The sequence below is a fragment of the Fukomys damarensis genome, unplaced genomic scaffold, assembly GCF_012274545.1.
Source record: "Fukomys damarensis isolate Sample0158 unplaced genomic scaffold, DMR_v1.0_HiC HiC_scaffold_23, whole genome shotgun sequence".
In the NCBI taxonomy this organism is placed as follows: Eukaryota; Metazoa; Chordata; class Mammalia; order Rodentia; family Bathyergidae; genus Fukomys; species Fukomys damarensis.
In genome coordinates this window covers 48251513-48266711 of record NW_022900935.1, presented here as the reverse complement: position 1 = coordinate 48266711, position 15199 = coordinate 48251513, and the positions used below count along the sequence as shown (strand labels likewise).

General features: G+C 45.1%; 1 protein-coding gene and 1 pseudogene across 5 annotated transcripts in view; one reads left to right on the top strand and one right to left on the bottom strand.

Moving 5' to 3' along the window:
- Nucleotides 1-566: 566 nt before the first annotated feature.
- LOC104871540 lies at nt 567-867 on the top strand (annotated as a pseudogene).
- Nucleotides 868-9379: 8512 nt separating this feature from the next.
- The window catches only part of Myl4 (myosin light chain 4), a 31098-nt gene continuing 25278 nt past the window's right edge, over nt 9380-15199 (bottom strand). For 3 of the 5 annotated variants that reach the window (XM_010637482.1, XM_010637485.1, XM_010637483.1), the window contains exons 4-8: nt 12209-12358; nt 11049-11222; nt 10488-10565; nt 9946-9990; nt 9380-9509 (exon numbers count right to left, since the gene is read on the bottom strand). In XM_010637482.1, coding sequence (XP_010635784.1) covers nt 9962-9990; nt 10488-10565; nt 11049-11222; nt 12209-12358 — 431 coding nt within the window. In that variant the 3' untranslated portion in view covers nt 9380-9509; nt 9946-9961. Of the gene's footprint in view, nt 9705-9945; nt 9991-10487; nt 10566-11048; nt 11223-12208; nt 12359-15199 lie in introns of all 5 variants that reach the window. The other 2 variants (XM_019209482.1, XM_010637481.1) reach the window with 2 other exon arrangements.

Here is a 15199-nt window from a genome sequence, read left to right as displayed (position 1 = left end):
TTTTTCCATTTCCCTGCCCTCCCTTCAACCCCTCCACCCCTCCCCATGTACAGAGACTTCATTTCCATTTTTTCCTTTTCTCACATATTTTCCTTTCCTCTCCCTCTCCTACTTCCCCTTCCCCTTTAGACCTTTTCTTCCTATTTCACATTATCAATTATATATTTTGATCCTTATTTACACTTGCAGTTTCTCACACCAGAGAAATTATTCGGTATTTATCCATGTGTGTCCTATTTATTTCACTTACGAGTGAGGTAAACATCAGGTTCTACTCTTAAGTGAAATAAATAAGACACACATGTGTAAAAACCGAATAGTTTCACTGGTGTGAAAAACTTAAAGTGTAAATAAGATTCAAATTGTAGAACTGACAATGTGAAAAAAAAGGACTTAAAGGAACTGAAGGTGTAGAGGAAGTGGAAAGGGGAGGGGACAGGAAAGAAGGGAAAAGAAAAAATATGAGAAAAGGAAAAAATGGAAACAAAGTCTTTGTAAGTAGGGGAGGGAGTAGTGCTGCTCAGAGCCGGCCAGCCAAGGTCTCCGGCGCTGTTGCCCCTGTCACTATGGCCCATTACAAAGCAACCGACTGGAAGCAGGAGCAGTTCCCGAGGTACCTGGAGAAGTCGGGAGTGAGGCGGGTGCTGGACGGTAGCTTTATATGAAGAACCAGAGAAACCTAATAGTGCTTTAGATTTTTTAAAGCATCACTTAGGAGCTGCTACCCCAGAAAATCCAGAAATTGAGCTGCTTCGCCTAGAATTGGCAGAAATGAAAGAGAAATATGAAGCCACTATAGAAGAAAATAAAAAACTGACAGCAAAGCTTGCTCAGTATGAACCACCTCAGGAGAGGCGTGCTGAATAGGATTCTTCTCTGTTGAAAAGACACTGAAAAATGGTTTTGTATGACTGGAATAGTTTGTATAGTATATAATCCTTTCTGAACAGATGCTATAAAACTTTTAATATGTTAAATTCACCTATCACATGTAGTTATAAACACATATACTTAGAATCACCAATAAAAACTCAGTATAACTTTCTTTGGGTCTTAAAGCAGGAGAACCCAAAGTAAATCCTGAAGGAAACCTAAATAGCCATCTAATTTATTAAAAAGATGTTCTATTTATTAGTCTGATTAGAAGTAATAGTACTGATTGTATTTTACCCAAGGAGGTTTAGCATGGAGCTGTTCCTTGGTTTAGTTCAGGATATGAGCACAGGTACAATCATGCATTCAGTGAAGATGAGTGTTTATAGTCCCTGTAGGCAACTGGAAAAATCTGTGTGACACACGATGCTTTTGCATGGGTTCCCATGAATTTTCTGCTCTTATTTATACAATGCGGAACAAGTAACCCTTCTTTTCCACCACTTTGCCTTAGATAACTACGTGTGTGCCAGTTTGAACCCTGACACCACTTTTTCTTCTATGCAATCGTGCCCTATCTGATAATGTTGCCTTGCTTTGCTATGTACTTTAGTGGGTCCTAGTTGCTCATTAGCCTTGGTGTGTTGTTCATTTTGCTTAATAATGCAGGTACTCTGACTGTAATTTACATAACTTTAAACAGGATCGCACTGTTACCCTGCCTTACCTAGTTGCTCAGTTAGTACAGACAGAGGTAATATAACTTTCTGGGTTCATGCACAAGCTGGGAGGAGAAGGGGATGAGCATTTATCATGGACAATTATAGTTCATGGGTATAATCATAGTGCTTTCTTCCCCTCAAAGTATTTTTCTAGCCTTGAATTCATTTTATCTTCATTATCCCTGTGAAGTAGCTGGGGCATATATGAGGGGAGGCTGGGTGCTGAATTTTTAGGCCAAAGACTGATACTAATACAAATTATTGACTAACTGTAGAATTTTGGGCACGTCCGTTAACCTGTCTAAGATTTACTTTCCTCATCTGTTAAACGAGAAGAACACCTGTGCTGCCTACCTCACAGGGTTGTGGTGAGGGTCAAATGAGAATGTACATGAAAGGTTTGTAAATGCTAAAGCAAAAATAAAAAATAGGGGCGGGAAAGGGGTGAAGGGAGTGCAGGGGTATGGAGAAAAAATGAGAACCAAGATCTGTCATGTAAAGATACAAGATCCCAATGATAAATGTAACTGTACTGTATACTTAAAAAGTACCAATAAATAAATGAAAATAGCATGGCCTCAATGTGCATCCACTTAGCTATAAATGTCTCTAGTTTCTCATTCTTTATGGCTGAGTAGTACTCCTTTTTTTTTTTTTTAACTGGCATCTTCTTTATCCAGTCTCCAGTTGACAGGAAATTTGGCTGTTTCCAAGTTTTAACTATTACAAACTGTGCCATTATAAACATGGGTGCACATATATCACTGTGGTCTAATTCTCTTAATTCTTTTGAGAAGATACCCAGCAGAGGAATAACTGGGTCAAATGGAACCTCTAACTTTCTGAGGTACCCCCATATTGATTTCCACAGTGGTTGCTCCAGTCTGCACTCCCACCAACAATGGAGAAGGTTCCCATCTCCCCGCAACCCCACCAGCATTTGTTATTGGTTGGTTTCTTGGTAGCAGCCACTCTTTCTGGGGGTGAGATGGAATCTGCGTTGTTTTCATCTGCATCTCTCAGATGACCAGTTCATCCCAATCTCCTTTGCTTATCTTAGCATCCTGATCAACATAGGATCCTCATCAGCGCAAGACCCGCATCAGTCTAGGATCATCACCACCCTCTGAGTCATCTGTTACTCCCTGTGAGCCCAATAAATAGTGGCAGGCTCAGGGTACCTTCGTCTTTGCTGCCCAGAGGAGCGTTGATCAGGCCCAAAACCCAGCTTCTCTTTTTCCCATTTCCTCTCTTTATTGTTTAATCCCCTTGTGCTGTCAAGGCTCACAGGAGACCAGGGGTTCTGGTAATGTCCCCTTTCCCCATTCCCTACACCCTTCCATTCCTGGATTCGACATTCCCACAAGAGTACAAAAGAGTCATCACAGAACGGGACTTTCCCAGCTTGTCTTCCCTGCCTCTGACTGGTGCACATCGCTGTACCAATGAGCTGCTTGCCCCCTATTCCTTCCTCTTTGCCTCGTGTCCCATTCTCCAGTATTTCTTCTGCCTCTTCTGTTTCTTTTTATCCATATCCTAAAAGTCAAAGATGTGATTCTCCTGGCAAAGAAGGAGGCAAACTGTCACCCTATTAGAATCTCTCTCCCTGGATTCTTGTCTATTTGCATTGCATCCAATGTTGCCACAGCTCCTCCAGGAAGCCCTTCCTAACCAGTCCTCCTTTGAGCTCCCAGTGCTCTAGTCCCACACCTGTCCCTTGGTCCTTAGACACATCTGTGTTTTTTTTTAATAGCTTAATTTTCACATACGTAACATGTTTAAGTAGAGTCTAAACTCATAAAGGGGGAGAGCATCGCAACTGTGTATTTTATCACCCAGAGCACCTACTTCTGTGCACTGAAGAGTTACTTTGAATTAATAACTTCATTTAAGGTTCTAAATACACACAATAAGGGTAGAAACAAAACAAATTAACTAAAGATGAACATAGCACGTGGGGGGGTCAATGAGTTCTAATGATCGATGTAAAAGTTGGATGGGACATGAATCAAATCCCTCACTTCGTGACCCGCAGAACTAATGCTGAGCTGGCCTGTGATTCAGGGGCAAAACTGGGCCGGGGGCCAGGAATCCCCATGTACATAACAACGTCTTCTCTGTGATCCTCGTTACAAAACGTTCTTGGGGGGTAATGAAGCAAGACAGCTAACTGCTGTGAGTTTTTGAGAGTAAACAAAATCTCCATTTATCTGAAGGTACAGGGATACATTAAACAACTTCCTAAGTGTTCTTGGAGTTCAGTCTGGGAATCAGTTTTCCTCTAATTCTCAGAACGCTTAGGCTGCCAGTTGAAAGCAGCACACTGATGCAATTGTGCCATCTAGTGGTGAAAGATGGATATTGCGCCTTCTGCCTTCACCAACGGTCCACTTACTTCAAATGCCCTGTGCTTGCTAAATACTGGAGATCGCCAAGGTCTCCTCCAACTGTGACATCTTCAGTTCCACTCCAATGACTGCGACAAACAGAATAAATTGTGGCCATCACTGATTAATGCTGAGACCTCTGTCTAAGGGGCAGTTTACTCGTGGCAGTAAGGAAAGGTCTAGGGAAGGGATGAGCCTACTTGAGTCTCAAAGGGTTAGATTACTTGTAACAGGCAGAAAGGAACACACAGGAGAGAAAAATCAAATGAACCAAGAGGTCAGGGGCAGGGCAAGGAGAGAGGAAAAAGAGGCAGCCCAGGGGAGCTAACAGAGAGGAAGGAGATCAGCGGGCTGCAGCTCTAGGATACAGCAAATAAAGGAAGGCCTTAGAAACTACAGAGGTTTGGAAATGACGCCAGTAGGCCATAAGGAGCTTGTGTAAGTCCTAATAAAGGAACACTTCGTTAAAAATGGGATTTTAGGAATACTAATATGTCCTTCAAGTGGGGGGTTGACTAGATAAATTAAGAATTGAACTTGTTATTATTCTTGTGTGGTGTTGTTGTCTGCTGTTTGGTCTGTGGAGTTCGGTTCAGGAGCTCAGACTGGGAGGGTAAGGCACGGAATCGCCGGGCAGACTCCGGAGAGGTTTCTGGAACGCTTCTGCTTTATTTAGGAAATGCACAGGCTTAAACAGCTTACATGTGGACAACCATGGGGGAGGAGCCTGGGAGGAGCATTAATTACATAGCACTTTCTTATAGGTTATGCAGTAGTGGAGAACAATGGGTGATTTCTTATTGGCTAGACATATGGTGGGGTGATTTTTCTTGGGTGAGGCAAAGGAGTCACAGACTAGGGGCGGAGGTACAGCCTGTTAGACCCAGCCTCTATGCACTTAGGCGAGTTAGCTCAGCCTCAGAGAGGTCTTTGAGTTTGCTCAGAAAACAGGAGTGCGGAGCACCTGGCCCAGCCAGGTGTGAACTTCTCCCACAGTGTGGTATTTAAAAATTCTTAAATGAGGACAATCCCTTCCACCTCCTAGGTTGCTAGAAGAGGATGGTAGGTAACCTACCTAGTACAGTGACGGGGATATAGTAGGTGATCCATGAGTTGATGAAACTCTTTACTGTCATCTAGCTGAAGTTTTCCTGACATTATGGACCCCCATTACATGGTCACCTTAGCTCTAGGAACTGCTTTCTCTCCAAAGGATCTGAGCTCCATCTGGAGTTCTGGAACCAGGACGTGCCGGGTGAACTTAACTGGGAGGTGGGAAAGGAGCAGAGTGGGCAAGGGATCAGCAAGGATTTTCTCTGGGTCTCCTCTGTTTGCTGTCAGCGGGAACTTTCCAGGAAGCTCCCCGTCTTCCCTGGCCTGCAGCAGGCTGCTTGTCTCCAAGTACAGGTCCACAGAGGCTGGAGTGGTAAGGAACTTGAACAGGAACCCATTCACAGTTCCAGTGTCTGAGCAGAGCCCAGACCTGTGGGCACGTGCAGCCATTCTTTCAACACAAGCATCAGCTTGTGTCTCGTCATTTTCCATCAGTCTGTCAGGGTGGGGCCTTGGCTGGCTCCAAGCCAGAGCCCTCCTTAAATCTTCCCAAAGCTAGAATACTACTTCCCTTCCTCAGAAAGCTCAGTCCTATTCCTGTAAATCCCATGGTTTGCAACCTGGTGTGAAGTAAGTGGAAGTCAATCTAGTCAAGGAAAGTCTGGAAACTATTGCCCCACCTGCCAGGTAGGGGAAGTGCTGTTACTGAAGCAGATGGATGACTAGGATGACAAGCCCAGCACCACAGAAGTGACAAGTAGATAGAGCTGGTTCCAGAAAGGCCCATCAGTCAGAAATGTGCCTGAGTTCTTCCATCAGAGCCGCCATCCTAAGCCATGTGGAGAAGCTGTAATGACTAACACCCTTGTGGAGAGTGACTCTGTGAAAGTGACTGTCATGGCCCTTGACCATCACCCTCTGGTCTTTAAACGGGAGGGAGAAATGCACTTCTGTTTCTTTTAAGATACCACTTTTTGGTATTCACAACACGTAGGCAAAAATCATCATGATGGATACAGTGTTCAATCATTTCTGGGTTTTGTTATCATCACGTGACCACAGCTATTTAATGTTTGTCTTCCCACCACATTGTAAGCACACGTGCGTGACTCAGTATGTAGTTGAGGCCTGAACCAGTGCTACACACACAGCAGGTATTCGGTAAGCATCTGTCAAATGAGGAGCAAGGCATAACCTCTGTTCCGGCCCTTCTACCCCCTGGACATGAGCACCGCCTTGGGCCATGTTTTCCTTAAACATCTCACTTAAAGCTCTCTGTGATTGGTTGACTGTGTCAATTTGAATAAGAAATGCCCAACTACATTGGCTCAGCATGGTTCTGGGAATGGAAGATCCACCCCAGGGAGGATTATTGCCAGAATGGTATTGTTTCTTCGGAGGTGCTCCGGTCTTCACCTTCACCTCGGAGGTCTCCTCCTGACTTCAGTGCAGACTCTTCAGCCTGCAGCACTGACCTTAAGCCCTTTGGTCCCCTGATACAGACTCACAGGACACTACAGCAAGCCCCAGGCCTTCACATGGATCCTTCAGATCCCCAGTGCACAGACAGATCTTTCACACACCCAACTCTCTGGACAGTCACTGTAGGGCAATCTTGTAAACTCTTATATATTTGTATATCTTTATTAAATGTTTCTCTAGTAAGCACCGACTAATACACTCTCCCAAGGAAAAATTGCCTTGTCACATCTCACTCCCTACTGGTTCCTGTTCTTACAACTGCTCAGCACCTAACCTGGCATTACCCAGCTGGACCCAGTCGGAGATCATTCTCAGGTTAGTTCCTGAATGCTTGTGTCCTTCTCTTTCAGGGCTGCAGGAAAATGCACTTTCTTTTTCTGTTTCATTGGGAAACATCTCCAATCCTTTCATAAATGTGTACAGTGTGGAAAATAAATGTGACAAATGGACATGAGAGAGGAAAACCTGTCAAGGTCAAAACCCTGACTCAGAGCGTTGGCATTTCAAGTTGAGGGGTGAGGATTAAAGAAAAGTCACCGAGGGCTGAGGGTGCAAAGATCTGCATTCAATCTTCAGCACCAAAACTCAAACACTTATAAAGAAAGTGGGTAATGAGATTGAAAAAGAGCAGTCAGAGGCAGGGGACAAATAAGAAGAGTCCCAAAAGCCAAGCCTGAAAAAAATGTCAACGATAAATTTATATATATATATATTTTTTTAATGGGATTCAAAGGGATCTGCTCTTAACTTGCACTAGCTGCATAAATTGTTTTGCCTATAAGGATCTGCTTCTTTGTTTTTATTTTTATATTTAGAAGTTTGACTAACTCATTGATCTTCTAGCCATGATCCATCCAAGCCCACTCAGAAGACCCAAGAAGCTGGAATACAGTCCCTCTCCCCTCAGCCATAGACATTTTGTTCCCTGCAGCTTCCTGCATGGGCTTACCATGACATTTAATTTGCATAAAAGGCTATTAAACTAAAACAAAACTTGACACTCAAGCTGCACTCGGTGAGTGCCTGTAATTCTAGCTATTGAGGAGGCTGAGGCAGGAGGATCTGAAATTCAAAGCCAACCAGGACAACTTAGTGAAATCCTATCTCAAAATGTAAAATAAAAAAAGAAGACAGAGACAGAGTCAGACAGAGACAGAGAGAGAGAAGCAGACATGAACATTGGATTTCATGACTTCCTTCCAACTATAGTAGGGTCTCTGGTTTTTACGACTCAACCTACTCCTCAATCTGGAACCCCTTCTCCACGAAGGAAGGGAATGTACGTGAGCCTAGGCCTCGTCTCCCCAGCCAGACTGTAAATTCTAAGAGAGTAAATATGGACTTAGGGTTCTCAGCTTCCCATGCCAAGCAGGTAGCTGTGGCTGGAATTCCTAGATATCCTATGAGGTTCCATAGCCAGATCCTCAACTGTCAGAGCAGCAGAAAGGCCATGACAAGTATCTGCCACACCCTAGCAAGTTGTCTGGGATCGGGACTCCACACTGGGGTGGCTGGGCCTCTGAGCTCCAATCTAAGTATTTCTATTCATACATATGCATCTTTAACTTCATCACATTGTTTTTCTCCTTCTTTCCTACCTGTTTTGTTGTTACTGTTGCTGTTTCCGGTGCTGGTTATCAAACCCAGGGGCACTGTACCTCTGAGCTACATATCCAGCCCTTATTTTTTATTTTGAACAGGATCTTGCTAAATTGCCCTGGATAGGTTCAAATTTGCAATCTTCCTGCCTCAGCCTCTCAAAGTGCTAGGATTAAACATACAGGTTATATGAATATTCTTTTTTTTTTTTTTTTTGACAGGATTTCACTATGCAGCTCAGGCTGACCTTGAACTCACTATGTAGACCAGGCTGACCTGTGAATATTCTTAACACTACTGAACTGTATGCTAAAAAATGGTTAAGATGCTAAAGCTTATGTGAATTTTATCACTGTGTGGTTGTGTGCATCTGTGTGTGTGTGTGCACTAGAGATCAAACCCAGGATCTCATGTATGCTAAACAAGCATTCTACTCTTAAAATACACCCACAGTCTCACAATTTCTTTTTACAAAGAAGAGTACCAAAGTGTGGTGGCACACACTCAAATCTCATCTACTTGGGAGACTGAGTAAGGAGGATCACAAGTTCAAGGCCAGGCTGGGCAACTTAGAAAGACCCTGTCTCAAGATAAAATCAAACTAAGCCAGATGTGGTGATGTGCAACTATAATCCCAGCACTCAGGAGAATGAGACAGATGGATCACCGACAAGTTCGAAGCCAGTGGGGATACATAGTGAATTCAAGGCCAGCCTGAATAACATAGCAACACCATGTCTCAAAAAAGAATAAAATTTAAAAGAGCTGGGGATCTAGCTCAGTAGCAGAGTGTATGCCTACCATGAATGAGGCCCTGAAGTTAGTTCCCAGGACCATAAATAAGAGACAGGAAGGGCCCTTTGGGAAATTCCTGACTGGCTCCTAGTGTCCCGCTTCCTGGCCCCAACCTGGGGGTGAAGTGAGGTAGAAAGCGAGCCTCAAAGATGATAAGTGAAACTTCTGGTTCCTCTACTTACAAACCCTTCCAGGGCTCTCATGTGTCTGACCCCAGTATTTCTAGTTCCACAGGCTTTGGGCTTTCATCTCCCAGCTCTGAGTGAAAATCTCTCTCTCTCTCTCTCTCTCTCTCTCTCTCTCTCTCTCTGTGTGTGTGTGTGTGTGTGTGTGTGTGTGTGAGAGAGAGAGAGAGAGAGAGAGAGAGAGAGAGAGAGAGAGAGGGAGGGAGCAATCAACTCAATTATTTAATCAGGTTTCTAAAAATAGCCTAGAGACAGGACAGAATCACAGAACTTGGCCCAGCCTTGCCAGAGCTATTTATTTACAGGAAGGGTTATGTGTTACAAGGTCCTCGGGCTGGTCCAGGGCTCCATCTCAGTCACTGTGGGCCTCTAGATAGCTCATCCTGGGGTGGCTAGGGCCAAGGGCCAGGCACCTGAAAGAAAGCACTACATGGAAAGGGCATGTCACCCTTCTACATCCAACCCCAGCCCCACCTCACCCAGGGGAGCCCAAGGAATGAAGTAAAGAACAGTGTAGAAGCGTAGACTCTTGACACTTTCTCTCTTCCACTGGAGATGTGGCTTTTTCATGCCCAAGAGCCGTACAGGGGTCCCAGGCCTGACAGACTCTAAGAGAGGCAGGAGGATGTGTCCATAAGGATCAAGGTGGAAAGGAAAGACAAGGGAGGTAGGGAGCAGAGAAGGAAGGGGATGAGGGCAGGCAGCCACGGAAATGGGTGGGCCAGGCCACTCTCAGGTCTCTACTCCGTGCAGTTCTCTCTCCAGGGGCCAGGCCTAGAGTGGGAGACTTCTAGGAGAGGTGGTGTCCCTAGGCCTCTTTAGGGACCAGGAGGGAGAGGCTGCACTTACCCTATAGGAAGCGTCTTCACCCAGACATAATGTGCTTGACAAAGGCTAGGGAAAAAAGTAAAAATCAGCCAGCCACTGCAGAGTATAGCCCCTCTCGGGTCTATACTTTCCTTTCCACCTCTCAAACAGCCTCCCTCTTCCCTACACCTCAAACATTCCCACTACCCTGTCTCTGTCACTACCACTATCCTCTTATTTGAAGGTTGGTGGGAAGAAAGCGGAAGAGGGAAAACACTTAAATTCTGCGGTGTCCACTTTTTGTGCTGAAACTTAAATAGATGAAGGGGCTACATTATGTGTACAAATGCCCACACCCTTGAGAATAGTGCTAGCATCGCCCTCGTTGCTCAGATGAGAAAACTGAAGCTCGGAGAAGATGAGTGACGTGATCAAGGTCACACAGCTAGCATATTCTAGAGCTAGCTCCAAAAGTGATCCTCCTCCAGCCACACTGGGATGTTCACTCCCAGAATGGAAAAGGATGCACACACCCTTTAGCTCCCAGACCCACCAGCCCAAGCCCTGCCTATACACCTGGATACCTTCGTAATTGATGCAGCCATTGGCATCCTCCTGCCCAGACAGCAGTTGCTCCACTTCAGCCTCGGTCATCTTCTCTCCTGGGGTGGGGTGGAGATGTTGGGCTCTTAATCACAAATGACAAGGAAGGGCCAAGAAAAACCAAGCACCTGCTAAGTCTGAAGCAGGTCTGGAAGTGGTTCACATCGAGGCTTTCCCAAAGGCTATGGAGGGCAGGCCCAGGGGTCCTAAGGCCCTGCCTACTTCCTGAAGGTGCTCAAGCTCTACTCAGGGCCCCATAACCGAGGCAAAGACAAGGACAGAAGCCTGAAGTCCCCCTTTCAGGTCTCAAGAATAAGCCCTGCTCTGCCGGCCACTCTCGTCTCCCAAACCTCAGCACTGTTGAGCAAACCCAACTGGGGGAGGTTGGTCCTACAGAGTTCAGGAGGACAAGACCTGAATGAGGACCTGATCTGATGATTGTAGGGATGCCTGGCTACCTATTCCGCCAACCTACATCACCCTGACACCCCACAGCCCTCCTTCCCTCCCACGTGGACTTCACCTCTGCCCAGGTGGCATACCCAGGGTGGCAAGGACATGCCGAAGTTCAGCACCCATGACTGTGCCATTGCTCTCCTTGTCGAAGACACGCAGGCCCTCTACAAAGTCCTCATAAGTGCCCTGCTCCTTGTTGCGGGAAATGTGCTGCAGGATGGGCAGGAATGTCTCAAAGTCCAGCATCTTGGCATTCATCTCTTCCAGTAGGCATGGAAGGACAAAGAAAGCAGCATGAGTGGATGGTCGGGGAAGCACACGGCCAAGGAGCGGCTGCACCCCAGCCCTAGCAGGATCCAGAGCATAAGCTATAGCTGCTTCGAGATGGGACACCCAGTCAGTGACCCTGCAGGGCACAGAGCTGCCCTTTGGAACAAAGTAAGCAACTTGGAACCTAGGAGCTCTTCGGCTCTTCCTCCCCGTGAAAAGAGTAGAGCAGAAGAAAAGGGGGACTGTGGCTCCACCCAGACCTCTGTGCTCCAGGTGACCAGGTAGGCAGAGGAGCCAAGGGTGGCAGCAGCAGGGTTTATGGGGCCCAAATAGCCCCATAGGCCTCACTTTCACAATGTAGACTTTTGACGTGTGACAGATGTACAGTCTTAGAGGTAAAGTGGTAGGAAGGACAAATTTAAATGTTGGTCTAAAGACACAACTCAATGGTAGAGTGTTTGCCTAGCATGTGTGAGGCACTGGGTTTGATCCCCAGCAATGCAAAATAAATAAATAAATAATAAATAAAATAAATGTTTGCATGACTCTGCATTTGGGTACGGTACTATTACTAGACCACACTTCCTGAAATGCTTGGAATCAACAGTTTTCATAAATTCATCATCTTCTTGAGAATAGTATAGTTTTTCCCACATTGTAGTGTGTGGAAAGCATTAATTAAACAGATAAAAACCACCCTAAATACCACAGATTTTGGCACGTATGCCCAGGTTGTCTCTTGACTTACAAGAAGCCCTGCTGACTTGCACAAGCTCCCAGCCTACAGGCCCTTTCCTGCCCTCATCGTTCACCCACAAACTACTGGTGTCTCCAGCTAGAAGAGAAGGGAAAGAAGCCAAAGCCAAGGAAGAAGGAGAGGACCAATGTGAGTCCAGCAGCTTCTGGTTGGCTGGAAACAAATCCAGACAAAGAGCCTCAGGCTGCAGAGGAGGGTTAGCCGGGGACCCAGGCTGACCTTCAGGCTTGGGCTTGCCCAGGACACGCAGCACCTCGGCATTGGTGGGATTCTGGCCCAGGGCCCGCAGCACATCCCCACACTGTGCGTAGGTTATCTTCATCTCTCCAGTTGGGGTCCGGTCAAACAATGAAAAGGCCTCTTTAAATTCTGTAGAGAAGAGAAGGTGCTGGCTGAGGGCCACTGGGCCTCTGCTCTGGCCGAATAGCAGGTCAGTGTGGCAGTTACAGTACGTCGATATTTGGGCTGGGAGCAGTGGCACATGCCTGTTACCCCAGAACTCTGAGGGGCCAAGGCAAGAGGAACTCCAGTTTGAGCCCAAGGTGGACAATTTTATAAGACCTTGTCTCAAATTTTTTTAAAAAGTCTTGAAAAAAGCTGGAGATGTACTCAGTGATCAGGCCCTGGTTCAGTCCCTAGTACAGGGGGATTTTTTTTATTTGTTGTTTGTTTGGTATGGGGTATCAAACTTGGGTCCTTGTGCTTGCGAGGCAGGCAGTGGCACCAATGAACTAAATCCCCAGCCCTCGGTGGGGGGGATTTCAAAGTCAGTGTATTTCCCTTCAGTCATTGTCCCAGGCTTCCCTTGACACTTACCCCACTCCACCTTCTGACAACCAAAGATGTCCCCTGGTGCCTCCAAGCCCCATTCCCGTGCTGGGCCTGGGCTTTCTTCTGTCAGTTGGTTGTTACACAATTTGAATGTCACCCTTTTCTCTACCTTCTCATTCTTCACTAATGTAGGTGAGGCATCTACTGGAAATAGCAGTTCCTGGGTTCTCATCTTGGCTCTGCCTCAGAGCAGGATAAGTCACAGTGGCTCTCAGTTTCTTTGTGCACACAAGGGTGTAACAGCCCTAACTCCCCTGCCCTTCCTTCTACTGTGAGGGTCAAAGCGGGTGGCAGGATGTGGAGGCACTTTGTAAAATGATAAGACCTATTCAAAAGGGAGCTATCACCAGCACTGCCTGCTCCAAAAGAGAGCTCCCAGGCCAGACAAGGTGGCACCCTGGCCACTGTCAGACTGCTTCAGCTCTGCCACTCACATAGATGTTGTCTTGGGCAAACCACTAAGCTCTATGGATCCTCCATTTCTTAGATCTAGGTGGGGATATGTCACCCACCTGAGTGGGTTTCTGAGTGGAGATCACAAAACGTGCCAACATGGTGTCTAAGGGAACTAATATGTGGTAGTTACGATGAGTGGTAGTTCCCAAGCCGGCTCAATACTATAAAGACTGAACTCTTTGAAAGTAGCAGCACAGGTATCCAAGGGACAAGGCCAAATGAAGACACTCCTGGGCCCTTTGCTAAGAGCCTTAATTCTTTGTTAATTTGGATCCAACCAATTCACTAGCGGGGATCATTTAGACTGAGGATGGACAAGTTACCTTATGCTATTCACAGAGTAGTTTACTAAGCACATGATCAGTATAAACCAGTAGAGAATGTGCAAACTACTTAGGAGAAAAGCTGTTTTTAATCATTTCCAAGTACATTAGAAATGCTTATTTCTTTAGAGGCCATCTATGAATTGTATACAGCTCATTCCACATGTCAAACAAGATTCTCCCAGCCTCTTATTAACAATACTTTATTAGGCATGGATTTAAAATATATAAACGTCTTTAACATTATGGAATAAATGAATTCAAATTTCATTTGTATTGCTTATTAGCTGTAAAACCTTGGGAAAGCAAACATTTAACCTCTATTAGACTCTTATCTTCTATAAATGGCACCTAATTCATAGGTAATATGAATGATATTCAAGCTAATACCACAATGCATGTAAATGCAGTAATGTATGTGAAAATTTTAACACAATGCCCAGAGCAGAGTAAGTGATCAAATAATGCTGTATCTTACTGAGCTTTATCTCAATTTTATCCCTCTGAGATCTTGCACAACTCATTTCACCTCCCTGAATCTTGATTTCCTCCTCTGTAAAAAGGAAACACATCTACCCTATAACCTTGTTATAAGGATTTAATTTTTTTATTTGGAGGATTTTTTTTTTGAAATAGAGTCTTGGCATGTATATAGTCCAGGCTGGCCTTCAACTTGCTACATAGCACAGGCTTGGCCCCCAAATCATGATCTTCCTGCCTCAGTCTCCCAGGTTCTGGGCTTGCAGGTGTGTGCCACCTCACCCAGTTTGGACTTTAATTTTGTTTAATATTTTTAAAAATTAGCATGGTGTCTACCACAAATTGCCTTCAATTAATACTTATTAGTTGACTCTGAACTCAGACTTTCTAATCTCTTAATTCACTCAGGTAAGTGAAGTCAGATTTAACAAAAGAGGGAGTCATGATGATAAATAAGAGAATAGAATATGAAAGAGAAAGTAATAAGAAAATGACCTGTGGGCTGGAGATTTAGCTCAATGGTTCCACCGCCTGCCTGGCAAGTGCAGGGTCCCAAGTTCTATCCCCAGTACCAAAAAAAAAAAAAGAAAAATTACCTGTAATTTGAGTACTCACCAAGGCCCAGGCTCTGAACTGGTAATTTTTGCATGGATTACCTCATTAATCTTTACAAATATTTTATACTACAGGTATTGTTACCCTCATTTATAAGTCAATGAAGATGTAACATCTAAGCCAACTATTAAGAAAACCAAGGAAATAGTGGGAGGAAAGAGGAAGAAAAAGAAACCAGCTTTCTATACCAGCTAATGCTCCAACTGGTTACCTGGGAACTTGCTGGAAAGCCTTGTGTACACCTAAAAGCCAAACACTAAAGTTTAGAGTTATTTCTAGGAAAAAACAAGCCAATAGTATCATTGGTCCAGAAGAACCATTTCCTCAATAATCTGCAATTGCTTAGTCAGCTGCCTAAGAGAACAATGAGTCCATCCTAGAAAGATAAGGAAACCTGAAGGACCAGAGAAGGAAGTGAAAGGTTAGAAGCTGGTTTCTAAACCAGATGTGGTAGTGCATGCATTCAGGAAGCTGAGGTAGCAGGATCGTGAGTCAGAGGGTAGCC